Source organism: Saccharomyces cerevisiae, chromosome XIV (genome assembly GCF_000146045.2).
Source record: "Saccharomyces cerevisiae S288C chromosome XIV, complete sequence".
NCBI classification, from domain to species: domain Eukaryota; kingdom Fungi; phylum Ascomycota; class Saccharomycetes; order Saccharomycetales; family Saccharomycetaceae; genus Saccharomyces; species Saccharomyces cerevisiae.
Genome location: NC_001146.8, coordinates 733,349 through 759,348, shown reverse-complemented (window position 1 = coordinate 759,348; position 26,000 = coordinate 733,349). Strand labels below are relative to the sequence as shown.

At 38.2% G+C, this 26,000-nt stretch overlaps 11 protein-coding genes across 11 annotated transcripts; 7 read left to right on the top strand and 4 right to left on the bottom strand.

Annotated features, from left to right (window-relative positions):
• Window positions 1-249: 249 nt before the first annotated feature.
• On the top strand, window positions 250-3,603 carry DSE4 (endo-1,3(4)-beta-glucanase; the record flags this gene model as incomplete). The annotated part of the gene is made up of 1 exon (NM_001183244.1): window positions 250-3,603. One exon carries the CDS (start codon window positions 250-252, stop codon window positions 3,601-3,603), a length of 3,354 nt encoding a protein of 1,117 aa, NP_014465.1.
• Window positions 3,604-4,313: 710 nt separating this feature from the next.
• On the top strand, window positions 4,314-5,624 carry YNR066C (uncharacterized protein; the record flags this gene model as incomplete). Its single annotated transcript, NM_001183243.3, has 1 exon — window positions 4,314-5,624. One exon carries the CDS (start codon window positions 4,314-4,316, stop codon window positions 5,622-5,624), a length of 1,311 nt encoding a protein of 436 aa, NP_014464.3.
• Window positions 5,625-5,648: 24 nt separating this feature from the next.
• On the top strand, window positions 5,649-8,999 carry YNR065C (uncharacterized protein; the record flags this gene model as incomplete). Its single annotated transcript, NM_001183242.1, has 1 exon — window positions 5,649-8,999. The coding sequence occupies one exon, from the start codon at window positions 5,649-5,651 to the stop codon at window positions 8,997-8,999; it is 3,351 nt and encodes a 1,116-aa protein (NP_014463.1).
• A 341-nt stretch (window positions 9,000-9,340) lies between these two features.
• On the top strand, window positions 9,341-10,213 carry YNR064C (epoxide hydrolase; the record flags this gene model as incomplete). Its single annotated transcript, NM_001183241.1, has 1 exon — window positions 9,341-10,213. The coding sequence occupies one exon, from the start codon at window positions 9,341-9,343 to the stop codon at window positions 10,211-10,213; it is 873 nt and encodes a 290-aa protein (NP_014462.1).
• Window positions 10,214-10,582: 369 nt separating this feature from the next.
• Window positions 10,583-12,406, bottom strand: PUL4 (Pul4p; the record flags this gene model as incomplete). Its single annotated transcript, NM_001183240.3, has 1 exon — window positions 10,583-12,406. One exon carries the CDS (start codon window positions 12,404-12,406, stop codon window positions 10,583-10,585), a length of 1,824 nt encoding a protein of 607 aa, NP_014461.3.
• Window positions 12,407-14,005: 1,599 nt separating this feature from the next.
• Window positions 14,006-14,989, top strand: PUL3 (Pul3p; the record flags this gene model as incomplete). Its single annotated transcript, NM_001183239.3, has 1 exon — window positions 14,006-14,989. The coding sequence occupies one exon, from the start codon at window positions 14,006-14,008 to the stop codon at window positions 14,987-14,989; it is 984 nt and encodes a 327-aa protein (NP_014460.3).
• Window positions 14,990-15,808: 819 nt separating this feature from the next.
• On the top strand, window positions 15,809-16,468 carry YNR061C (uncharacterized protein; the record flags this gene model as incomplete). Its single annotated transcript, NM_001183238.1, has 1 exon — window positions 15,809-16,468. One exon carries the CDS (start codon window positions 15,809-15,811, stop codon window positions 16,466-16,468), a length of 660 nt encoding a protein of 219 aa, NP_014459.1.
• Window positions 16,469-17,238: 770 nt separating this feature from the next.
• Window positions 17,239-19,398, bottom strand: FRE4 (ferric-chelate reductase; the record flags this gene model as incomplete). Its single annotated transcript, NM_001183237.1, has 1 exon — window positions 17,239-19,398. The coding sequence occupies one exon, from the start codon at window positions 19,396-19,398 to the stop codon at window positions 17,239-17,241; it is 2,160 nt and encodes a 719-aa protein (NP_014458.1).
• A 1,405-nt stretch (window positions 19,399-20,803) lies between these two features.
• MNT4 (putative alpha-1,3-mannosyltransferase) lies at window positions 20,804-22,546 on the bottom strand (the record flags this gene model as incomplete). The annotated part of the gene is made up of 1 exon (NM_001183236.3): window positions 20,804-22,546. One exon carries the CDS (start codon window positions 22,544-22,546, stop codon window positions 20,804-20,806), a length of 1,743 nt encoding a protein of 580 aa, NP_014457.3.
• A 1,069-nt stretch (window positions 22,547-23,615) lies between these two features.
• BIO3 (adenosylmethionine-8-amino-7-oxononanoate transaminase) lies at window positions 23,616-25,058 on the bottom strand (the record flags this gene model as incomplete). The annotated part of the gene is made up of 1 exon (NM_001183235.1): window positions 23,616-25,058. The coding sequence occupies one exon, from the start codon at window positions 25,056-25,058 to the stop codon at window positions 23,616-23,618; it is 1,443 nt and encodes a 480-aa protein (NP_014456.1).
• Window positions 25,059-25,279: 221 nt separating this feature from the next.
• BIO4 (dethiobiotin synthase) lies at window positions 25,280-25,993 on the top strand (the record flags this gene model as incomplete). Its single annotated transcript, NM_001183234.1, has 1 exon — window positions 25,280-25,993. The coding sequence occupies one exon, from the start codon at window positions 25,280-25,282 to the stop codon at window positions 25,991-25,993; it is 714 nt and encodes a 237-aa protein (NP_014455.1).
• Window positions 25,994-26,000: the final 7 nt, after the last annotated feature.

Here is a 26,000-nt window from a genome sequence, read left to right as displayed (position 1 = left end):
TTACCAAGGAAAAACTAGTTAATCATAAAGCTGAACCCAAAAAGTTAAAAATAAGAGCTGGGTATGAAAAGAGTAGCAAAGCATATACACCATACGAAGACTACAAGCGAGGGTAAAGGACTACATATAAATACTTGGTGCAATTTGTTTCAAAAATGAATATCAAGTATGTTTCTTGTGCTTGTTTCAACAAGTAGATAACCATAGTAACGGTCTGCATACAGAAAAGAAAACAAAAAAACAGCTAGTATGCAATTATATCTGACACTTCTTTTTCTATTAAGTTTCGTCGAATGTTCATATATAAGTTTCATATCGAATAATGCAGACGAAATATTGGAAACTGATTTAATTGAAACTTTATCTTACGCTACTTTGACAGTAGGTGAGCCTTATGTTGCACAATCGGTGGTTGTAACAAGAGTATCTGCAGCTTCTCATAGCCCTCTCTCAGTTTCGCCAAAAAATAGAGTGAGCGCATCTCCAATTAATTCACAAGACAGTGATTCTAATACAAGAACAGCAGTTCAACTGTCATTGTCGTTATCAAACTACGCAAGCCAAGTATCTCAAAAAATAAGCGCACAAACCAATAATGATCCTGTCACTGTTTCAAATATTTACGCAAATGATAATTCGAAAAGCAAAAGTTCAGTACACAATTTGAGTTCGGTTTCCGGCGTCGCCTCAGTCATGCCAAGTGCATCAACAATGCGTAAAGTCACCACATTATTATCTCAAACTGCTTCGACTTCGACTTCGACTTTATTTTCTTCATCTTTATCTATTTCGGGGACACAATTAAATGGAACTTTATTGACTTCTGTTTCAAAAGGTACAATCGATCCACTGGTAACTCAAATGCCTTCCTATTCTTCCCAAGAAACAAAAATTATTCCTTCTTCATTGACCTCGAATAAAACGATATATACTATTTCAGTAAGGACAAATGCAGCTACAGCTACCGGCGAAGATTCCTTCATTGCTTCAACTCCTGCTTCCTCGACTTTGTTCTATCCATCCAACTCAACCCAGGATTTAGTCCAGACGCTCGCATCTACAACAGCAAGCCCTGCTTACCCATCTAATAGGACACAAATCACTCTTTCTCCATCTGTATCACTATATTCGACAACTAGTCCAATTTACCCTTCAAACATTACAGAAAACGGTTCTTCACCATCACCATCACTATCATCGACTGTTAGTCCAGTTTATCCATCGAGTTCAACAGGAAACATTCTTTTGTCATCACTATTTTCAACAGTAGATTCTTCTTCCTCTCCGGTTTCTTCGACATTAGATACCATTTATGTATCTTCTTCAATGCAAGCTACCATCTCTTCGTCCTCATCTTCGAGACAAACAAAAACTTCCTCCTCTTCTCTGTCAACCTCGACCAGTAGCACCGCTACCACAACGGAGAACTCTTCAACAACGACCATTGTCAATCTTTTCAATGCTGTTTCGACAGATGAACCACCAACTGTTTTTGACAGATCACCAAATCCTATGTCATTGGCTGATGGGGTGTCAAACGATGGTCCCATTCAAACAAACAAGTTTTATACAAATTTGATTGTTGGTAGTCAGGAATCACCTGCCTTTGTGTATCCTTATTCATTGTGGAAGTACACCTCGAGTTCATATGGTTTTGCTGTTCAACATACAACAGTAGATCAATATAGCTACGGTGGTTATGACAGTTCCGGTAATGCAGAATATTTGGTCAATCCTTTGGGAATTGCTCATGTTGTTTTCTCAGCTTCGAATTTTGATTCAAGTATGACTATGCAAGTTGATGAAATGACCTTGTCTTCAACAAGGGTAGTGCTATCAGAATCCAATGATTCTTCGAACTACCTGGAAATACCTTTGGTTCAAGGTATGGGATTTGCAACTGGTATATATCATGGATCTTTAAATGCCAAGATTGGTTCCAGCGTCGGATTCAATACCATTGTTTCTGAATCATCAAGCAATTTAGCTCAGGGTATTCTCAAATATCGTATCACCCTTTTGAATGGAGTCACTTGGTTATGTTACGTGATAGGACCAGACGATTTAACCTCAACGGACTTTTCATTGGAGGTGAGCTCAGAATATGAAATTAAAGCAAGCGCTAGTGTTGATGGTCTTATCATTCAATTGGCCGTCGCACCTTCTGAAACTGATTACGAGGTCTTTTATGATCAAGCCGCAGGTATGTACGTTACTAATTTCAAGCTGCAGGGTGTCTCTGACGGTTCTACAGCTACCTATGAATTTTCTTATACCACCCAAGGTGAGTCGGCATCAGGTAGCACAATGATTTTTGCCTTGCCCCATCATGAATCTTCATTTAGTGATATAATGCAAGACTACTATACCGGCATTCAACTCGCTTCTACAACTAAGGGTGTAATGAACGGTTATCTAACAACGAGCCTACAATTTTCCACATCTCTAAACAGACAAATATCTTGGTTACCATGGTCTTCTCAACTTGGCTCAAACCTTTTAGAGTATTCTAAAGAACAATTGCAATTATTAGCTGAAGTTGCCAATTCCGAATTACAGGTTAGTATTTCCGAAAGTATAAGCGGGTTAAACACATATTATTTGGGTAAAGTTATCGATAAGTATTCTTACATTCTATTAACGGTCTCCGAAATCATCCAAGATGAAGCCAGTACTAAGAGTACTTTGGAAAACATCAAATCGGCCTTTGATATTCTGCTACAAAATGAACAGACGTATCCACTAATTTACGACACAAAGTTCAACGGTTTGGTCAGTTCAGGAGATTGGGGTTCCACCAGCACGCAATACGATTTTGGTAACACTTATTACAATGACCATCATTTCCATTATGGTTACATTATTCATGCAGCTGCTGTCATCGGCTATGTTGACTCTAAACTGAATGGTACTTGGGCTGCCGACAATAAAGATTGGGTCAATTCATTGGTAAGAGATGTCGCAAATCCATCTGAAAAAGATGAATACTTTGCACAATCGAGAATGTTTGATTGGTTCAACGGTCATTCATGGGCAGCTGGACTTTATGAAAACGGTAACGGTAAGAACGAAGAAAGTAGTAGTGAAGATTACAATTTTGCCTATGCTATGAAGTTATGGGGGGCCACTATCGGTGACCAGTCAATGGAATTGAGGGGTGACTTGATGATTAGTATAATGAAGGATGCAATGAACGACTATTTCTATTATCAAAATGACAACACAGTTGAGCCTGAAGAAATCATAGGAAATAAAGTGAGTGGTATTTTATTCGATAATATTATCGATTATACTACTTATTTTGGAACAAACACAGAATATATCCACGGTATTCATATGCTACCTATCACACCAGTTTCTTCTAATATTCGTTCTGAGACTTTCGTCGAAGAAGAATGGCAGACTAAAATCGAGCCAATTATTGAATCGATAGAAAGCGGCTGGACAGGCATATTGAAGCTGAATCAAGCACTCTTCGACCCAGTAGATTCGTATGCATTTTTCAGTGATTCAACTTTTGATTCATCCACATATTTGGATAACGGAATGAGTCGCACATGGGCATTAGCATTTTCAGGGGGACTGGCCAACTCAATTGCTTAGAAAGAGAACTTGGCAAGCAGGTCTGTCGAGTCTTTCCCACTACATACATATTTTATAGAATAAATCATTTTTACTTAACTTGAAAGTTGTTGCGTTCGAAAAGACCACGGCTAACGGAGACCACTTAGGTAAATGCATGCCAGTAAGAGGTATATTAGTACTTTAATGAATGAACTTAGCAAGGTAATGCCTGCACTAAAATAAAATTCTAACGTCATCCTAAGAAGCATCAATTGGACATAGTGAGGAAAAGTTTTCACCATTTAAAATTTGTTTTGCAGAATACCATTCTAGACTATGATCCCTTAGAGATTCTCATTCTTTAAATATCAGCTTCAACAGCATATCTTTATAGTATTATCGTACTACTGGCGACATTAGCAAATCAAAGTATTTTTGCTCAGTTTCTAGTTTTATCTGTTTGATTCCCCATTAGATGGTAAACACGTTGTCTTGATGACTGAAAAGGAAGTGAACATGGTCAACTCAAAATAACCAGACTCAAAATAATTGCAATTACCTAGGCTAGATATTTTTAGAATATTATGAGAATATTTTTAGAATATTTGCAACCCAAAATATATTTAAATGCCGCCAATTTGCAACCAAAAGATTATCCGCTACCTTTTTTTTAGTCATTGAATCGTAGCATAAAGTTCCGAGCTTTGAAAAAAAGCTTTGAACTAAGAAAAGGTAAGAGATCCTCAATTATGATATTACTCCAAGTCATATGCACGATTTGGACATGTCTCTTTATTCCGTTACTCAATGCAGAGGAATTCGTCCCCAAAGTAACGGAGACTCTTTCAGAATATTCATTTAGTCTAGAGAGCTTTGACGATTCCAACAGTTTAATCAGATTAGATAATCAAGTCGTGTGGATAAGTTCCGATTCTGGAGAAAATTGGGAAGCGGTCAAAGAAATTGAAGGGCATATTCTCGAATTAATTGTTGATCCTTTGCATGGACAGGACAGGGCTTTTGTTTCGATACATTTATCACCCAAATTTTACGTCACCGATGATCGTGGAAAATCATGGAGGGCTCTGACTATACCCGTCTCTGAAAACTGTCGTTTGGGTACTTCTTGCTCTATAGCTACCCATCCGACAGATAAAAAGTACCTTATTGCAGATTGCCCTTGCTTTATAAACGACAATGGTTATATCCAAATACAAAATGAAACTTACTTTACCAACGATGGGGAATCCTTTTACAATATCGAACCTTCCTTGAAAAAGAAAGAAGATGACCATATAACAAGTTCAAGCTGCAACTTTGTCAAATCTAGCAAGGATTCTGATATTGAGGGTAACGACGCTTCGATACTATGTTTGTTCTCGAACCATGGTTACGATAGCGATCGTCACTTAAGTGCCGCATATACACAATTAGCCTTAAGTACTGATGGAGGTAAAACTTTCAAAAAATTTGATGAGTTTAATGATAAAATTATTTATCAATACAAGATATTAAAATCACATATAATCGTTTCGACACAAGATGATAGATACAATGAAATGTCACCCATGGACATCTGGATATCCAATGATGCGTCTACTTTTCAAAAGGCACGTCTACCTGCTCAAGTACGGCACGTCCATATGTATGGAATTTATGAAGATTCTATTGGAAGAATAATCATTCCTATATCTACGATATTCACAGATGAAAAAAACGACCAACCAGCTCCCTCAGAAATTTTAATATCAGATTCTCAAGGGTTGAAATTTTTACCTGTTGAATGGACAATAAATCCTCACTTTGGTTATATTGATATTGCTTCTCCTCATTTCTTAGAAGGAACAATAATTGGCTCGTTTCATCCTTCCTTTGACTACTCTCATAACAAAGGAAAATATAATAAAAAGATAGCCAGATATGAAACTAAAATATCTGTTGATAACGGCCTCACATGGTCAAATTTGAAAGTGGTTGACGAGGAAAATGCAGATTCATTCCCTTGTGATATCACTAGGCCTGAAAGATGTTCGCTCCAGAACCCTTTTTATAGTATCTAAATCTCAAATCCTACTGCCGGAATTATGTTAATGACAGGTTCCGTTGGCGACGGTAGTGAATTCGATTGGGAAGACCAAAAAACTTTCATCTCTAGAGATGGCGGTTTAACGTGGAGATTTGTTCATAATTCTTCTGGGTTATATGCTACTGGTGACCTGGGAAATATTATTGTGTATATCCCATATGATCCAGAGGAAGATGGCGATTTTCAATCTGAATTTTATTATTCTTTGGACCAAGGTAGAACATGGAATGAATATGAGCTGACCAATGCCATAAGTTCTGTCCATCCCTACAAATTGATAAATCCAACACCAGATGGATCTGGCTCAAAATTTATTTTTAAAGGAACGTTTGCCACTACCGATTCCGAAACCAACAGTATAACTTCTTTAAAAGGTGTCGAGTATATAATTGATTTTTCAGCAGCATTCGACTCTAGAACGTGTGAGGAGGAAGATTTTGAAGATTGGGATTTGGCGGATGGGAAATGTGTTAATGGCGCCAAATACAAGTATAGAAGGAGGAAACAAGACGCCCAGTGTTTGGTAAAAAAAGCATTCAAAGATTTGAGTTTAGATGAAACGCCTTGTAATAGTTGTGGTGAATCCGACTACGAATGTTCGTTTGAATTTGTTAGGGACGCAAACGGCCTGTGTATACCAGATTATAATCTGATTGCCTTTTCCAACATATGTGACAAATCGAAGGATAAATCTGTGTTAGTAGAGCCATTACAATTAATCAAAGGTGATGAATGTAAAACACCCATGAAAATTGAACCCGTTGATATTCCGTGTGACGAAATTCCAGAGGAGGGTTCGAGTGACAGGGAAATAGTGACCACTGAAAACAAATTTGACTTCGAAATTAAATTTTACCAATACTTCGATACAGTTGCCGACGAATCTTTGGTCATGCTGAATTCGATAGGAGACGCCTATATATCCCACGATGGTGGACAAACAATAAAAAGGTTTGACACTAACGGCGAAAAAATTGTTGAAGTTGTGTTTAACCCATATTTCAATTCTTCAGCATATTTGTTTGGCTCTAAAGGTAACATATTCTCAACACACGATAGAGGACACTCTTTTATGATAGCTAAATTACCTGAAGCCAGGCAATTAGGTATGCCACTAGATTTTAGTGCTAAAGCACAGGATACTTTTATTTACTATGGTGGCAAGAATTGTGAATCAATCTTAAGTCCAGAATGTCATGCAGTAGCATACCTCACCAAAGATGGAGGTGAAACTTTTACAGAAATGCTTGATAATGCAATTCATTGTGAGTTTGCAGGCACACTCTTTGAATATCCGTCAAATGAGGAGATGGTTATGTGCCAAGTAAAAAAGAAGTCTTCAGAAACAAGAAGCTTGGTTTCTTCGATAGATTTTTTCCAAGGTGATAATAAAATTATCTTTGAAAACATTATCGGCTACTTGTCCACTGGTGGCTATATTATTGTTGCCGTACCTCATGAAGACAATGAGTTGAGGGCATATGTAACTATTGATGGTACTGAGTTTGCCGAGGCAAAATTCCCGTATGGTCAAGATGTTAGTAAGCAAGAGGCATTCACTATTTTAGGATCTGAGAAAGGATCGATATTTTTACATTTAGCAACAAACTTAGAATCAGGACACGATTTTGGAAACCTTTTGAAATCCAACTCGAATGGTACTTCTTTTGTCACTTTAGAGCATGCCGTTAATAGAAACACATTCGGTTATGTCGACTTTGAAAAAGTTCAAGGTCTTGAAGGTATTATTATTACCAACATCGTTTCGAATAGGGAAAAGGTTGGAGAGAACAAGGAAGACGAACAATTGAAGACGAAAATCACCTTTAATGACGGTTCAGATTGGAACTTTTTGAAGCCTCCAAAGAAGGATTCGGAAGGGAAAAAGTTTCCCTGTGATTCTGTATCATTAGATAAATGTTCTCTACATTTGCATGGTTACACTGAACGTAAGGATATCAGGGATACATATTCCTCCGGTTCCGCGTTAGGAATGATGTTTGGTGTCGGAAATGTTGGCGATAAGCTTCTACCATATGAGGAGTGTTCCACTTTTTTAACCACTGATGGAGGAGAGACGTGGACTGAGGTTAAAAAAGGCCCCCATCAATGGGAGTACGGTGATCATGGTGGAGTCTTGGTTTTGGTCCCCGAAAACGCAGAAACTGATTCTATTTCTTACTCCACCGATTTTGGTAAAACATGGAAAGATTATAAATTCTGTGGCGACAAAGTCCTCGTAAAGGATATAATCACCGTTCCCAGAGATTCTGCTTTGAGGTTTTTGCTATTTGGAGAAGCAAAAAACATGGGTAGTGGTTCATTCAGAACGTATACAATTGATTTTAGAAACATCTTCGAGAGGCAATGTGAGTTTGATATTACGGGTAAAAAAAGGGCAGATTTTAAGTACTCTCCTCTGGGTTCCAGAACTGGTTGTCTATTTGGTCATCAAACCGAGTTTTTACGTAAAACCGATGAAAAATGTTTTATTGGGAATATTCCACTTTCTGAATTTTCGAGGAACGTCAAAAACTGTTCATGTACGAGGCAAGATTTCGAATGTGACTATAATTTTTATAAAGCCAGTGATGGTACTTGTAAATTAGTCAAAGGCTTAAGTTCGGCGAATGGTGCCGATATCTGCAAAAAGGAACCCGACTTAATTGAATACTATGATTCCTCTGGCTATCGAAAAATTCCCTTATCAACCTGTAAAGGTGGGCTGAAATTGGATGCACATTTAGCACCACATCCTTGTCCGGGAAAAGAAAAGGCATTCAGGGAAAAATATTCTATAAACACCGGCGCTTATGCGCTGGTTTTTGTTACAATTCTTCTCGTTATTTTCTTTGCCGCATGGTTTGTATACGATAGAGGTATCAGGAGAAATGGGGGATTTTCAAGATTTGAAGAAATAAGATTAGGAGACGATGGGCTGATAGAAAACAATAGGACCGATAGAGTTGTCAACATCATTGTAAGACTAGGATTATGCATTTCTTTAATTACCAAGTCTGCATTTCAACGCACGAAGGCAGGTGTAGCACGCTTTTCTTCAAAATTAAGGGCAAGGTTTGGCAACAGAAAAGGTCCTACTTACTCTTCGCTGCTTCAGGGTCAGTTTTCAGATGAATCAGATGGCTTGCATGAAGATGCTAACGATTTATCCAGTTTCACAAGTCAAGACAGTAATTTTGAAATTGAACAAGAAGATGCTTACAGACCCGAACAAGAGCACACGTCACAGATAGACCAGCCTGCCACTAGCAATATTCCAGACGCATTGCCAGCACGTAGTGCTATTCACAAGCCTGATTCAACTGCTGTGCGCAACGAGGACGAGTAAATAGATTTTTTTAATAGACTAAATAATCGTATGTTTGCTAACAAAAAGTACGCATATGCATTTTCTCAATATTGTGCATTTTCTAAATCTCCATTCACCTTTGTTATTAACATAGTCATTTAAAGGTATGATAATTCAGTATTCATCTTTTCCACAGACGGCGCTGCATGCCATTCGTCTGTAACTTGCCTAGGGACTGCGCCGCACATAATCGTGACAGAAATTTCAAAAGTGATAGGAGCCAAAAGTGATAGGAGCCAAAAAGAACATATATAAGCACGATCAAATTAACTGAACTTGACCACTTTTCTTTCACTGTCAGAATTGGACGAAGGACAAAAATGTCAAATATCATTGCAAGATTTCACAAGATTCAAGTTCAAGACGGTGTAAAGGTTTGGTACCGTGAGGCCGGTGCAGCAGGTAACCCCACAATTTTATTGCTACATGGGTTCCCTACATCTTCCAACATGTTCAGGAACCTCATTCCCTTACTAGCTGGACAGTTTCACATCATTGCTCCGGATCTTCCTGGGTTCGGATTTACGGAAACGCCAGAAAACTACAAGTTCAGCTTTGATTCCCTTTGTGAAAGTATAGGATATTTGTTAGATACTTTGAGTATTGAAAAATTTGCCATGTATATATTTGATTATGGATCTCCGGTAGGTTTTCGGTTAGCCTTGAAGTTTCCCTCCAGAATTACTGGCATTGTTACTCAAAACGGTAATGCTTACGAAGAGGGTCTCGATGACCGCTTTTGGGGTCCGTTGAAGGAATATTGGAAGTCATATCAAAGTGATCCGGTATTTGTTAAATCCCTTATCCCGTACCTTGAAGATCCAGCTAATGTCATATGCCAGTACCATGATGGAGTACCAGCTATCGAATCTGTTGATCCCGCCGCTTATACGCTTGATATTGCGCTAATTCAGCGTACCGGCCAGACCGATATTCAATTGAGATTATTTTTCGATTATCAGAATAATATAAAGTTGTACCCAGCCTTTCAAAAGTTCTTGAGAGATTCAAAGATTCCTGTGCTAGTTGCATGGGGTGCGAATGATACTATTTTTAGCGTTGCCGGGGCTGAAGCTTATCGGAAAGACGTTGATAATTTAAAGGTTGTTTACTATGATACTGGCCATTTTGCGCTTGAAACTCACGTAGTTGCTATTGCCGAAGAAATCATCAGTATGTTTGCAGAAAATTAAAGATACTAAGTTCTTGTGACAATGTTTTCTGAGAAGAATCTCTCGTATTTTGTTTAATTGCCAAAAACACATATGTTTCGACTCACATAGAGTTGCCTCAGAGCGTTCTTTTGTTACCCATTATTGCTCATAAATAAGTCAAAACAGATGTCTGGTCGCATTATCAAGGGTTTGTACTGGTAGCCCGGTGACAATATATTAATCTAAGCATATAACATTTTTAGTAAGTTCTTCAGCCACCTTTTTTACGATCTATGTTGTTTTGAAGGGTAAACCTACTACCATGTCATATGGATCTTTCCCCTAGTAAACTTGTATCTCAAAAGGTCATTTCTGAATAAAGTGTCAAAAAATCAGCTAGGAAACGGTTTAGTAAAGTATGCGACCCCAAAATTCGACAAAGCTATCACCACTCAGCTGTACTGGACTGATCGGATATTTGATTATATCAATAAGGTTTTGTTCAATAGGAAGTACCTGAACTAAATCTTGCAATATTTCCAATGCTAGAATGTATTCAAATAGTTCAGTACCTTTAAGGAACTGCACCACCTGCTTATACCTTAGGAGTATAATACATGAAATACATAATGTCAGTGACGCTGTTCTTAAAGGATAACAAAAATTCCAATCCAAACGTTCATGCCTTTCCTTTTCGTTATCGGGAAACTGTTTAGTGTATTGACTCCATATTTCGTGAATTATTGATTTTGCCATGGTTACTGCTTGTAAGGATTCTCCAGTGATCAGATACGGACGATATAATAGAAAAGAAGCTTGAGCTCTTAAACATGATAGCTCTAACATTAAGACTCTGCTCCTGTAAAAAAGATGTTCTTCGAATATCGGAAAGCCTTTTAACCTGGTAATCTGGAGTGAAACCTCCTCAAATTCTCTTTCTAAGTTTACGAATGGTACCTCGTTTGCGGTGCTGGAAGTATATAGCCGTTGAAAAATCTTACTTTGTAGAGTGGCTAGCTTGATTCTGATTTGCATGAAATCTATCAAAAGTTTATTAGTTTTATTGCGGGGGGATATTTCACACGGCAGAGGTGTTGTAATTTGTTCCAAAGTGATAAAAGGATTTTTTCCATGAATTGTTGCCAACATGCAAGAAGAACACCAAATGTTCCAAAAAAGCAAGATCACACCAATTCCGTCGCTGTTCGACTCAAGTAATTCCTTGCATTTTGTATTGTTGTTCAAGTTTAAAGCCACAGCAAGTTGTAAAGCATTTATACTCAAATATAATTGGTGCTCTAAGGATATCATCATCGTCATGAAATTTGCCATTAGAACGAGGCCGCAAAATCCATCGATTGTGGGATGAGATAACAAGTCGGGAACAAGCGTTTTCGCAGCATTATAGTACTTAAAAGCATCAGTGGTCAGTTTTGAAATACTATTCTCCGGCAAAAGTGGACGATTGTCTATGTTCGAATGATTCAATAGTTCCCTTTTTCGTATGGTCAACGACCCCAGGCACAATACAGTTGAAAGTAAAAACTTTTCATCACTATTTCCTTCTGTACATTCCAAATTTGGGTATTGGGATTCCAGCTCATATAGATGCCATTTTGATATTCCTGGTACGGAGTGAAGCTTGTTCTCAAACAAGACATCGATTAGCCGAGACCTCGTAGGAGCGTTATCTTCGCTCTCAGTTTCTTTAACCACACCGCTTAAGCCTGTAGCAGTAGGTGAATAGGAAAGACTTTTTTGTTCCTTTGAAGGTGAATTATCGCCTAATAGTTTTAAAAAGTCATCGAAATCTGTTGTCTCAGTGTTAAACTCATCGAAATCAAAATCGATCGGAAGAGAAGTGTCCCACCCGTCATTATTAAAAATCACAGCATCATTTGTGCCAAATCTTGATATATCAATATCTGAATCGAATTTTGGCGCTTCTTTCTCATATATATGAGAAGAAAGGTCTTCATTTAGTCCTTTGTTCTCTAGTATAGAGTTATTCCCGTTATCGATAGTATTATTCTTGAATAAAAAAACCTTCGACCCGTTTTTGATTTTTCTCTTGTCTTTCCTTTTATCAATATTATAAATGCATTCTTTTGGTGTATTTAGCCTTATACATCTTCCACATGGCTTGTTCCCATCGCACTTCAACTTTCGTTTCCTACACACAGTACAGGCCAAACTAATAGATCTCTTTCTAGCGTCCTTAGATCTGTCCATACTGCTTGTTGCGAACGCTTTTGTAGTTTTAGATTAAGCTCTCACAAGGGATATTATTAAGGGAACTTGATGGTCGACTTTAATTGAATCTTAGATGACAGCATCAAAGAGAACAGACACAGTTTTTCAGCGATGCCCGTAAAAACAATAGATTTTTTTTTTAAGTCGAGATGCTTACAAAGTAAAGAGCCTAATAGACCTCTATGTAAAAAGCATCAGATTATTCTTCAAACTCAAGTGACTTGGCAGCTACTGTTTTAACATACGGGCAAACAAACTTTAGGTGGAACGCTGGTTTCTGAGGTTTTCGAATTTGGATACTTGCCAGAGGAGATAAAATGTAATGAAGTTTTCTTATGACAACTTTTATTCTGTACTGGCCTAATAATAAATTAGTTTTTACCAAGAACATTGCATGTGTGCCATCGGAGCCATTTGCCAAAGACCAGTTTCTAGATAAATACATTCTTGAATGAAGTTTAATTTCTGATATTTTGTTAGCTTCAAAAGTTATTCATAATACTCTCACTTTACTAAGTTACATCTAAATATAAGGCTCAGGATATCCTTCTGGGTGAATAGTTCTCGAGAAAGCCCATTAAAACTGAGCTATTCTATATATGTATGCTTGAGTGTAGAGCTCGAATTATATAAAAAAAAAAATACATTACTGTGATCCGCCAGGAAAAGGCAGTAAAAAAAGCTGATACATATTTACAACGGCGAATCGCGAAGACACTTACTTTTCTCACATGCCTTTGTCTTTATGCTTACAAAGGACCACTTTACTTATTCTTCTAGTCTTTCGCTTCGACGTCGGAATCTCAAAAAAATATGGGACAGCTGTCTGGAAATGGGGGACAGTCTAGGTAATTAGAATTACCAAACGCCTACTGTTCTCTTCTATTACTAAAATAAGTTGATTTTACTATTTTGATACAGAAGTATAGCGCCCAAACAAGCCTATCCCATTCTAAGCGGAACAAAATTTCCTAATCTGGAAAAGAATCGCCGTCAATAAATAATCATCATATAAAAGATCAGTTAACATTACTTTCTAGTTGTCAAGTACTCTTTCGTTCTTCTTAATTGTATCTCAATTGCATTACAAATCCATCCATTTCACTCGACGGTGGTACAATAAATTAAAATGAAAAAAATCTTAGGTGTCAAGAAACACATGTTTTTGAAATACTTGGCTGTAATTTTGATAGCTGTCCAATTCAGTTTCGACTCCTGTGTATATCTCTCAAGTGTGGTTGACTACATCAAAGAAGTAAGTGTTAATGTAAATCTAAGATAATTTCAATGAACTAGTATGCTAACAATTTAGAGAACGGAGAAACCAATCCGGACAAATTCTTGTTCAGAATTCAAGCCATTTCTGCAGCAGTTCAAGTTTTTGTTTCATTCATTATTGGGGATATTGCTGCTTTTCTTGGGTCCATTAAATGGGTAATAGTGGGGCTTTACTTTTTATCCTTTGTGGGTAATTTTTTGTATTCATGCGGCGGTGCAGTGTCGCTAAACACCCTTCTCGGTGGGCGTATTATATGTGGTGCAGCATCTGCTTCTGGTGCTATAGTGTTCAGTTACATCATGTCAATTGCACAAGATAGGGGTATCGTTTTCAAGCTTCTATCAATTTATCGAGCAGCGGCTGGTATCTTCATGGCGTTGGCACAATTAATTGTCATATTTTTTGGATATTGCGATTTTAAAATTAAAGGGTATCGCATTGCCTCTTACAATGCACCGACATTTGCCTCCAGTTTCATAATTCTTGCAGTATGCCTTTTATTAGTTGTCGTTCTGGAAAATCCTGAGGTTAAAGTTACAAATTCGGAAAATAGCCTTTTCAGTGCTCTGAAACAATTTTTTAGAGTCGAAAGAAAAAAACTCATCTCCTGCTTGATTTTACTATGGAGCATGTTCCTATCGTCATTTATTATGAGCGAAGTAGTTTATTTTATGCCACTATTCCTGACGCTCCACGTTAACTGGGACACCAAGTTTCAAGGCATAGCGTTTATGGTCGCATCTATACTTGGTGTGACTGGAAGCTATTTCGCTCCAAAGTTAATAAACGTCGGGTGCTCCTGCGGCAGAGCCAAAGATGGCGGATTAGAAGAGTCAGATACAACTGGAAGTGAGACCGTTGAGGTAAAGAAAAAAGATTCGCTGTACAGCGGTCAAGTTTTTCTGTCCATCTTTGCATTGTTTGTTTCATTGCTGGGACAAGCTTTTATGATTGGAGCATCCGAAGCCTTGAAGCATAAATCAATGCCACCCACAAATTCTGGTATATTTTTTTCAGCTGGGATGTCGATTACATTGTTAGGGTACAACTTTTTGGCTTCGAGCATTCCAGCCCTTTTTTCCATGTACATCGACCCCAAACTCAAGGTCCAGTTGATGCCTTCAATTGGAGCAATCTCTGGGATTGGTAAACTGGTGGCACCGATTGTATTAGCAGCTCTTTATGGCACAAGATTGGGGCTTTCAATTGCGGTTGGATTTGGTATGATTTTGGTAGCTGTTTCAATTCCACCGCTTATTTGGCTCAGGAAAAAAAGGTGTTAGATTTCCTTAGACATATACTGGTCCAAATCCAGCTATATATCGGGTGCCATTGACGTATATTTTTTCGAAGAACTTGGACGACAAAAAGTCAGCCTCTTTTTTATGGCGTTCTATCAACAAATTTTACATTTGGAAATGATAGTGTATTATCTTTACCATTTCTATAGTGATATATCCGGACTAATCTTTTAGCGGCCATAAATAAATATTACTAATATTTAAAGTTTCCTTCTGATTTATTCTTCTATTATATTCAAACCAGTTGTGGAAAAGTGTGTGCCTCTTTTATATGGCACTTTATACTGAATGATGTAATCAGTTTGCATGGACGCCAAAGCTTGTATTTTAACCAAGGTTTTTTAGAGTTTGGCCGCTTCAAAGTTAAAGACGTTAGGCAATTCGCATAACCTTTTCTTTAATCTCAATATATTATTCTAATCTTATTCTGCAAATTGTCATTGGAATTCGCTTCCGATTTGCTGTACTGCTTGCTGAATAATATCTGCTCTTGCATTGGCAGGTGAGAAATGAATACTATCTTTTAAGGATGTTGGTTTATAATCTCTCGGAGACTAAAAACCAACTTCTCAAAATGATTTATGTATTTGCCCAAAGTTAAAATTGCGTGTTTCCAATTACGTATGCGATATGTAAAAAAATTAAAAAAGTGAATGAATAAGCGACTTTTCGAGTTGCTATTTTTTTCTTGGTTCAACAGAAGTAAAATATAATCAACCATAAATAGGAGAATACAGGCGGTGCTTACAGCTTGATATTTTGTTACCAAGTCAAGATCTATAATAATAACTCAATACATATATGTTAAAGTTAACAACAACATCCGTTACTTTCCACGTACTAAGATATTTCCAACTTGGCTTATCTGTAACTAACTTGTTGTTAGCTAGTTTTGCCATAATCACAAACTATAAAGTGGATCGAATCCTTAGATTGAGCTTAGCTGTTTCAATCATATCTTCAGTTTATTTTGGGATTGTGAGATTTTTGCCTGTTCTGTTAATATTCGTGATGGAAATTGTTCAGACCGTCCTGTGGTTTACCGCTTTCGTAACTCTAGCTTCAAAATTTGGTTCTATGTCCTGCTCAAGTATGCCACGGGGTATAAACTTTGATTATTCAGGTTCTTGTAAGATTGCTAAAATAGATATTTTACCAGAAGCCGTTTTATTCATACTATTTCTCGCTACCACATATGCTTCTTATATCACAGTCCTATCTCAAGCTAAGGAAAATGGGTCAAGCACAAGATCTGTTTTGAAGGCTTGTGTGAAGGCATTACGTGATACCGTGGACCGCTTGGAGACCAGTCTGGAAGAGAGTGAGCCTCTTTTAGATCTTGAAGTTCAGGAAGATGCGAGGACTGAAACCGAAAGCATTGAGGATTCAACTGATAGTGAGGATAATGCTAACATCGAACAAGAGAAAGTGATTGATGGTTCAATTGAGCATTCTTCATGATGAACCAAATGTCTTGTAGTGCATGCTGTTTCTGACTTTGCTTAATGGATTTTTTTAGTTCGACGATGTTCCGTATATTTTAGAGGCACACACTTTCACTTTTCCTATGTTGAGTAATGAAGGCATTTGAAGTTACGGAACCTTATAGGTGTCAGCACGCTGTCATTCCAGATAATTTTGTGTCTCCCTTACCTCCACATATGAATTTGGAATACCAATAATTACCTCTTAAAAGGTTTCAGAAGACGTTTACTATTTAATTCTTAGCTACACATCATATAGTTATTAATTCAATATATTACTTTTGGTACTGCATTCTAAAACACTAAAGTATAACCTCCGAACATTATATAGGTGTTTATTGAGTTATTTTTTGAAGAAATAGTCCACTAGAAATTGCTTGGGATGCGGGATTCCTTTTTCTCTTGGTCCTTACATTATACACCAATTTTATCTTTATAAGAAAATACAGGTAGTTAAATTAAGTACATGAACGCTGAAGATCGATTGGTTCATATTCTATCGGCAATTGGTGTGTTATACAATTCAGAGTTACTAAATATGAAGCTTCTGTCATCTTACGTATGATTTTTCTGCTTTTTAATACGATTATTTTTCTGAAAAAGTGTTATTTGAAACAACTTAAGCCTCAGTAGTTAGAATCAATCAACAAGAGTCCCCTAAAAAAGGCGCAAACCATCTACGTTAATGAAATTACAACAGTTAGAGGATATTATACATTGAGTGTTTACTTAAATATGAAAAATTGTTCACCAGGCTTGGTATTCCTCCAAGTATTCAATCATTCTTGATGGGTTTCTGATAACAGCTTTGGCAGTTTGATTTCTAGCGGTGTCGACGAAAATAGGTGGTCCGCAACATACGACGGCAAGTGAACCAGAATGGTTAACAGATTCATTTAGTATTTCTTCAACATTTGGCCTTCCAACATGGAAAGTGGCAAATTCTAAATCGGAGATAGACGTGTCATTCAGGGAAAGAGGTAGTTCTGTATTTTCACTTTCAGAAGGAGCTTTTTCTGAATTGCTTAGACTAGATGGGGCCTTCTCTGCTGTCGTTTCACCGTTTTTGACTTCATTTGAGGAAATTTTTTCAGCCGAAGCTAGCTCTTGCTTAGAATTATAAATGTGAACTTGAACATTCAAGCCCTTTAATGCCATTAGTTCTTTCTTACACGCGTTGAGCATGTCTAGTCCTCTTACTGCTATGACTAACTGTACAAAGTTTTTACCGCTTGCAGCTGTTGTCTTTCCTAATTCAAGGGCATGAGAAATTGGACCGGGAAGCCCTGAGCCACCTGCCAACAATAATACATTATCAAAGCGATGGGCGGTGGACTTGGAGCCATAAGGGCCTTCGATAGCTAATCTCATGGATGCCTTGCCGCCTTTACGTTCAACAAAGTTTCTTACCAGTTTTGTCACACCTTTCTTTGCTTTCAGAACGATGACCAATTCTCTATCGTTTACGCAAGAATCCATCACTGTAAATGGATGCGACTGCCAGAAGCACAATGGACGCAAGAAGGAAACGAAAACGTATTGGCCTGGTTTTGCCTTCCAAAACTTCTTTGGTTTTTTAACCGTTACACGGACCAAATCAGATCCAACCAGTTGTAGATCTGCTTTAGGAAATCCTAAGAGTGCAATTCTGGTGATACGTACAATTCTATCAACTCCCCAAATTGCTATTGCCGCGTAAATCCATTCGATACCGCTGAAGTTAGTAACATGCTCCCAACAAGTATAGAGAAATAGTGCTGCGAATACTATATGGAGGGCCATAAACGTTTCATAGTAGTGTCTTCTAAATGCTGCGATGGAAAAGAAAATTAACATTCCCGCTAAACAGGTGGTAGCAATACCGAATTTCCAGTAGACTCTTAATCTAACCGTATTCCATTTTTTATAATACAAATAATAGTTCGTAAAGCCGGCAGCATGAATTATTGCATCAAGAAACATCATTCTTCCCAGCCACTTATGGAACACAATGAATGAGGTATGCTTCAAGCCAGAAATAAGTTGGAGAAAGTTATTTCTTCCCGCAAATAAAACAATGAGTGGCAGGTGTGCAAAAGAAAGTATACCGCTTCTGTACGCAACAAAATGTGCCACTTCTGCTCTATGAGCGGCAAATATGATGTGGTATGGATCATATTGATATTTGTAGGCCATGAAAATGGTATGAAGTATGAGGTAGCCTAAAATAACCAACGTTTCAAACCTAGTAGGAAGATAGCCTGTTATCACTTTTAAGTACGAGAAGGGCTCTGCATGCTTTTCATAAAGAGTGGGTAGAGTAGTATAACCTCTCACGTAATTGACTAGCTTTTGCTGAAACATAATCTTTTTTATTGGGGTATAATTCAAAAAACGAATTAAACCTGCAAGCAACATGACACCCACAAAGTATGCACAGATAATGCCCCCGAAATAATACGGAATGTCATGGTTATAGTAGTAACCATAGTATGCATCATAGTATGCTTTTCTTAGTGTAGTGTTCAGTCTGATAGGATAAGTGATATTGATGCCAGCTTTAGGTTGATCTTGTATATAGTATGTTCCATTATCCAATGAGGTGTAAAACTCGGCATCAGTCATGTTCAAAAACTTTGGTGTATAGCAAAATTGTCTCATTTCTTCAAAACCTTTCTCCAAAGTTTTATTTGAATACCCTTTCTCATGCGTGTCTTCGTAAAGACAGTAAAGCATCGATTGGATTGCTGGTTCATACCGACATATAGCGGACCCATTGAACCCCCATGTTTCTTTACGTAAACCAACGTAGCATGAATATATCGACCTTCTCTCATGAGTATTTATTAGAGACGTTTTACTGGGTGGGGCCTTTGCGGCCGAAAGCTGGAAGAACAGAAGGAAAGATATAATATGTACCAACAACATGGTTTTGCCTACCTAAGCTTATTTAGCCATCTCAGGTTCAAGAAATAGACGCTGGGGAGACACGATTAACTGGAGTCTTTCTCAGCTTCTCTAGTTGTTTTATATGAGAGTCAGCCAAGACTAAGAAAGAGGAGAAAAACTGGCTTTTAACGAATATTTTGTGTAACTGCAAGAACTACTAGGGTTTGATGTACCTTGCTCATTAAACTACGCTAGGAATTCCCTATGTAAACGCTGATGCGTTTGCCTTAACGAAAAAAATTTTCTCTAACGATACAGAAATTGTAACCTCATTTTTACCATAGTCACCGGCAGTGAAGGGATATATCGGGACCTCTACCAGTAGTCTTTGTTCTTTTGAGTATTGTTCCCTCAGGGTCCTATGAAACCAGGTGCAATTATGGTATTCGTTGAGTGTCTATGTTAAATAGGGTGCAAATTTTTAGACGGTCTTGCATAAAAAAACAAAAAACGTTCTTCTATCGGAAAAAGCCGTTCCTGCTTACAAAGCCAAGATCTTGTTTTGTACGCAGTTGCTCTGGGATTCAGATTACGTGTTTCTAAGAAGCAGGTCCCCCTCTTCTAAAATTATTCCATGGCATACCTTTATTATTCTTCTCTTCTCAGCCACGTTACTCTTAGTAGAAGTTTCTTGCTAGCGCCCGCTTTATCCCGAAAACGTCATTTCACACATTCTTGAGGGAAGGAAAAAGGAAAAAGGCTACTCAGGCATCTATGGCCGTCGCCAAAGTAACCTTACTTCCTAAGCTATTGAAGGGCTCGCTTGTAAGGAAAATTTCCCTGTGCTAATAGCGGAACTGGGTACTGAGCACTTTTTATGCACGTGCATCGTACAATTACTCGCTTGGAGCCAATGCACTAAACATTCTTATAATTCTAGGCGAAAATGTGTTGTAGTAGTTTTACGTGCGGGAAACTTACTTCATGCGATATACTTATTTGTTTAAAACAGATATGGTATTTTGTTAGTTTTTGATTCAGGCGCTACTGATGATTTGTGCAAGGGTCCAGAGAAAAATGCATGTGTCAGTGTTCTAAGCCAAGTATATATGATTACCGGTAAAATTCTACGCCAATATTCGTCTTTTACTGAAGAAAAGTATTGTTGGCATTCCTACTTTATTTTAAAGTTTTCTTGAGGCAAAATGAAGAAAGAGCTAAGGCTCTTTTTATGAGCGAATTTCACATAATGTTAACTAAATATAAATGCGGGAATAACATTGTGCCAAGAGGAACTTAAATAAGGATATCTCAAAAACAGCCTAGTTCCGTAGGAAAGATGCCGTTTGAAAACGATGTCAAGAAGGGTTTAACATGCTTTATAGAAAAATCTAAAAGTTTAAAAACTTATAGGAAATTCACCGTACTCATACTGAAACATACTCTATACAACCTTGTTCCATAATTCTACAACTTTCTCGTAATATTTCTTTTGAGAATCTGTAAACTCTATCAATTTTCCGTACTGTCCCTTCCTATAATGTGTGCAATAGCTGTACATAACGCATTCGCTCTGTTGCGACCAGGGGGACTTGCTGACATCGGGTATTATGACAGCTTCGAGTTTCACAGGTGATTGATAGTAATTCCGTAATTCATCAACGCTTTTGTATTTGGCCGCAATCTCTTTACGCTTTGTAAAATCATAATTCCAACAATTTTTTTTGCAAACGGATAATCCGCCATTCAACCACAAAAGATTACCGTACACGTCCGTGTGAGATAGCTGGGTAGAACAGATTGTACTGCTTTCTAGAGTCTCCGGCTTCTCTAATCTTCCTACATTCGAAGCCTCTATTGGATAAAAAGTAAACTCTTTTTTGGAAATAAACAAACTAAGCCAAAACCATTCCTTATCACCATGGAAAAACTCTTGGATAGGCGAAAATTGCAGCATTATTGCGATTGGTAGACAGAAAAAGTGTTTTTGTTTATCGAATATCACTAAGCCGCTGTCCATGTAATGTTTTTGTTTCTTGAAAATCAAGGCCTCTATTGCATCAATTGCCATCTCATCGTTTAGGTTATGTTTTAAGATTTCAAAACCTTGCTCCGAATCCGAGGATACATCCAGACTATTATTGATTATCTGCTTCAAAACTTTAACTTGGAGTGGACTTAACTTGGAGGTTGGAAAACTCCTGTCTTTGAAAAACAGTGTACCTGTTCTTTTAAATCCGTCAATTTCATAGAGTGTATCCAACGGGACAAAAGGTACAGTATCAGAGTCCAAAAAGATTGGTATTTGAAATGAACAAAAGGTAATTGCCAGCCACTTATTCGAAAATCTCTTGAATCTCGCTAAATATTCGTCATTTAACATGTCTTTCACATCCAGAAACCACAATTCCTGAGGGGGATAATTTAAGGATCCAGATTCTCTTGCTGCTGCTATCAAGAGCTGTTGAGAACTCTCATGTAAATCCGATTTGTGAACGATTTCAATTGGAAGGGAATTATTTAACAGCCGCAAAACTCTTATTAGTCGAATTGTATCAGCCACCAGATATTCCGATACGCTCATTACCACACCTTTTGAATTCCTTTGAAGAGCTGAATTCAACCAGTTCTCCCAAAAAGGTTCGCTAGCCTTGAATTCAATGGGTGAAGTTCCAATGAACGAATTGTTCTCAGAAGAAAATTGTAATACCTGTCCACGGTACTTTGTTCCATCAAATCGGGTATGAACAGGCCAAAAATTATGAGATTGTTCACTATTTAGGGCTGTGAAGTTTATATATGGGAACAACTTGGTTTCTATGCTATGAAGAAGGGAAATATCCTGATCAGCACGGATTTCTTTTGAGCATTTTTGATACAAATCCAAATTGGATAGCGATCGGGACACAGTTTTCACATCCTTGCGACTCCTGGTCACGTAAGATATAAAAGATTTCCATCTATTCGGTTCATAGAATTTACTTGTCAATTCCGGCTTTTCATATTCCTCTATTTGACGCAGTCTAGAAAAGCAGTGCACGTTGCCAGAGCGATCATCTTCTCTGCGTGTTTCGAAATGGTCGGAGAATGGATACTGTCGGTAGACCCTAAAAAGAACAATGAGAGACAACAATGATGTGAAGATCAATGGTGCCAGTTTCTTAATTCTTCGTATGCGCAATACCATTTTTTGCAGAGTACGTTTTTAAAGATGGCACTTTTACCTTAACACAAGGGACTCAATTTCATGTTAACAAATTTCATCTTTTCCAAGTGTTACATAGCACTACCGATCCTTTCCTAGGTAACGAAACCATGATAAACTAGTGCTGCTGCTTTAAACAAAGAGGCGCAATGTTTACCTTCAGAAGAGAGGTCATACAATTACTTGGAGGGTAACATTACTAATTTTGCAGAGATTGCAACATAGGTGATCTTATATGTTGAAATAAAAACTACTGCTGATATTGCTTGCTTTGATAATAACAATATTCGAGGGAAAATACTGCCCATGCTACTTCAGTGTGATGGCAAAGCGTTTTCTCATCTAGGAGAGCAACGGTTTGATCCCCGTGAAAAGCCTGGGCCCAGTACATCTTGTAAGATCTTACACAATATTAAGTTATATAGACATCGTTTACTACATTCAAGGTCTTGTGAATAGTTACTGCGGATAGGTTAATAGAGGAAGATATAGTGCAAAATTTCAAGTAGCGGAAGATAATCAAATGCTGAAGGAAATTTACAGGTTTGCCTCAATAATAATCTTGACTCTGCCGGAAAAATTTACCAGAGGGTTCAAAGGTATGAGTTGTACGACCCGGTTCAACAGTAGTTGCTTGAAGAGTAAGCTGAGCCTATAATATCCCATCTTTTCCGTTCTTCTCATAATAAATAAAAGATAGGATCGTGAGATGTGTCAGCTGCTGAGGAGTGTAACTAGCGCTAATGGGAGAACATAGAAGAGAGTACCGTGATGGCACAGAAGGCGGGTAGGCGACCACGGACCATTTCGGTCCAGATTTCTCAACTCGTACTTCCTGTGATACGTTCTTGCCCTGAACTAGTCAATTTTCTCTTGTGCAGCAGGCTTCGACATAGTTTTATGATAAGAAAAGTAAGATATAAAGGTCCGCTAGAATAAATAACCATAAATTTTTTATTTTGAGTTATATCAATATAAATAATAGCGTAAAAGAATGCATTTTACGCAAGAAATAAGAATTCCTTGGCAAATGACTTGATGAGATCGTATATCATTGGTTTATGTGGGATTTCCACTCATGTAATACTTCAATCAAGACTTGATTAACCTTCGTCAATTCCTCTGTCGTGATCACATATGGTGGCATAATGTAACACAGGCAGTTGAAAGGTCGGATATGTACTCCCTTGGATATAAACTTTTTCTGGAACCACTCGGGATCTGTCTTCTTGTATAGCTCTACGATACCTACAGCTCCAATAACTGACACACGCTTAACAACAGTTCCAATGAGCCCATTATCTGGGTTCTTGATGTACTGGTATAGTTCTCTATAAATTTGGTTTTCAATTGCAGACACTTGTTTTCTCCACTCGCCACGCAGTAGTATATCCATAGACTTTTCTGCCACACTGCATGCCAGGGCATTGCCCATGAAGGTGGGGCCATGCATGAAGCAGCCACCAGTAGGGCTATTTGGAGAAGAGATTCTGGAAGCAACTTTGTCGTTGACTACCACTGCACTCATAGTCATATATCCACTGGTTAAGCCCTTCCCAACGCACAATATGTCAGGAACAACTTTGATCTGATCGGAAGGACTGATGCCATGTTGGTCCTGGTATTTTTGACAGTGCTTGAATGCGAAAATCTCACCTGTTCTACCAAATCCTGTAGCAATCTCGTCCATGATGAATAAAACGTCGTATTGGTTACATAGTTTCTGAACTTCGATTAAGAACTGTGGATGGTATGGTCGCAAACCTCCTGCACCCTGTAAGATAGGCTCCAAAATCACAGCACAGATCTTATCACTATGCAATTCAAATTGCTTCTTGAGATCGGTAACTTCTTCTGCATTCCAATGGTCCTCGAAACCGTTCTGGCTGGTTGGAAGGCCATCGACAATAGAGGGAGCTTGGGCGAAGATGTTCTCACTGAGTCGATCGTTGTAGATATGATGCATAGAATTCTCAGGATCACAAACACTCATAGCGCCAAATGTATCACCATGATACCCGTTCTTGATTGTCAAAAACTTTGTTCTATTTTTAGTAGCTTCCCCTGACATGTTTGATTGTAAAGCCATCTTCAAAGCTACTTCCACTGCTACTGAGCCAGAATCTGCGAGGAAACAGTACTGCAAAGAGGGTTCATCAATCACTTTTAAAAGTTTTTGGACTAGATTCACAGCTCCTTTATGGGTGAATCCACCAAGAAGGACGTGAGAAAACTTTAACATCTGCTTGGTAAGGGCCTCATTTAGTTCTGGATTATTGTACCCGTGAATAACACACCACCACGACGACATGGCGTCGATCACCTCGACGTCCACTGGTGAGTCGGTATCCAACACCAGCTTGCATCCGTGAGCACTCTTTACCGGATAAACGTTCAATGGTGAACTCAATGACGTATAAGGATGCCAAATATGTTTTTTATCAAAGTCTAGCAGTTCCGCGACATCTGGTGTATATGAAATTTCTTGGGACATTAGTTGTTATCCTAGCAATAGAAAACGAATTGCGCTGTTGACATCCTCCCGACCAAAAGAAAATGAAATATACAAACAATGGCTATTTATAATTCAAAATTATTGGGCAAAACAAAATAAAATCCCGCTGGTAGTTCGTTTACTGAAGTATATAAAGAGATATACTTTTTTCCACAAGTAGGCCAGTGAAAAGAACTCAAAAAATCACTAGCGCACAGGTCATGAACAGCAAATCTCAACAACAAGAACAACAACCAATTGTATTCGTCACCGGTACAGACACTGATGTTGGTAAAACCTTTGTATCAACATTATTGGTACACAAATGGAAAGCTGCATACTGGAAACCCGTACAAACTGGAATTGAGTCAGATCAAGGTGACTCCGAGACATTGAAAAATTTCAAAATAGCCGCATCAACTTGGCAACCACCTATATTCACGCCCACTTATGCGCTGCAGAAGCCTCTATCTCCGCTCCAGGCCATGGAGTACGAACCTAATGTCGACATCAGGTTGTTGGATTTCGTAGTTCCTGAAGAGTGGAGCGCAGAGAATCCATTGGTCGTAGAAGGAGCCGGCGGGGTTTGCGTTCCTATCACTCGTAAATTGGAAATTACGACGGATCTAATTAAACATCTGATTGAGACTAGCGGCCATCCAGTGTACGTAGTTGTCGTGGCACGCAGCGGGCTAGGGACTCTGAATCATACATTGCTGACTTGGAATCATCTTTGCGATAATGGCTTGAGAAGCCACCTTTTTGGGGTCATTCTCAATGGGGAACCGAATGAAGGCAACGTGCAGGCCCTGAAGAAGTTCGGTGTCAATATTATGGCACAGGTTGCACAATGTACTACGGCACATGATCAGGATATGGAGTTGCATGAACTGCCATCGGTGGAGTCATTAATGACCCAACAAGACGTAGAATAGTTTAAAT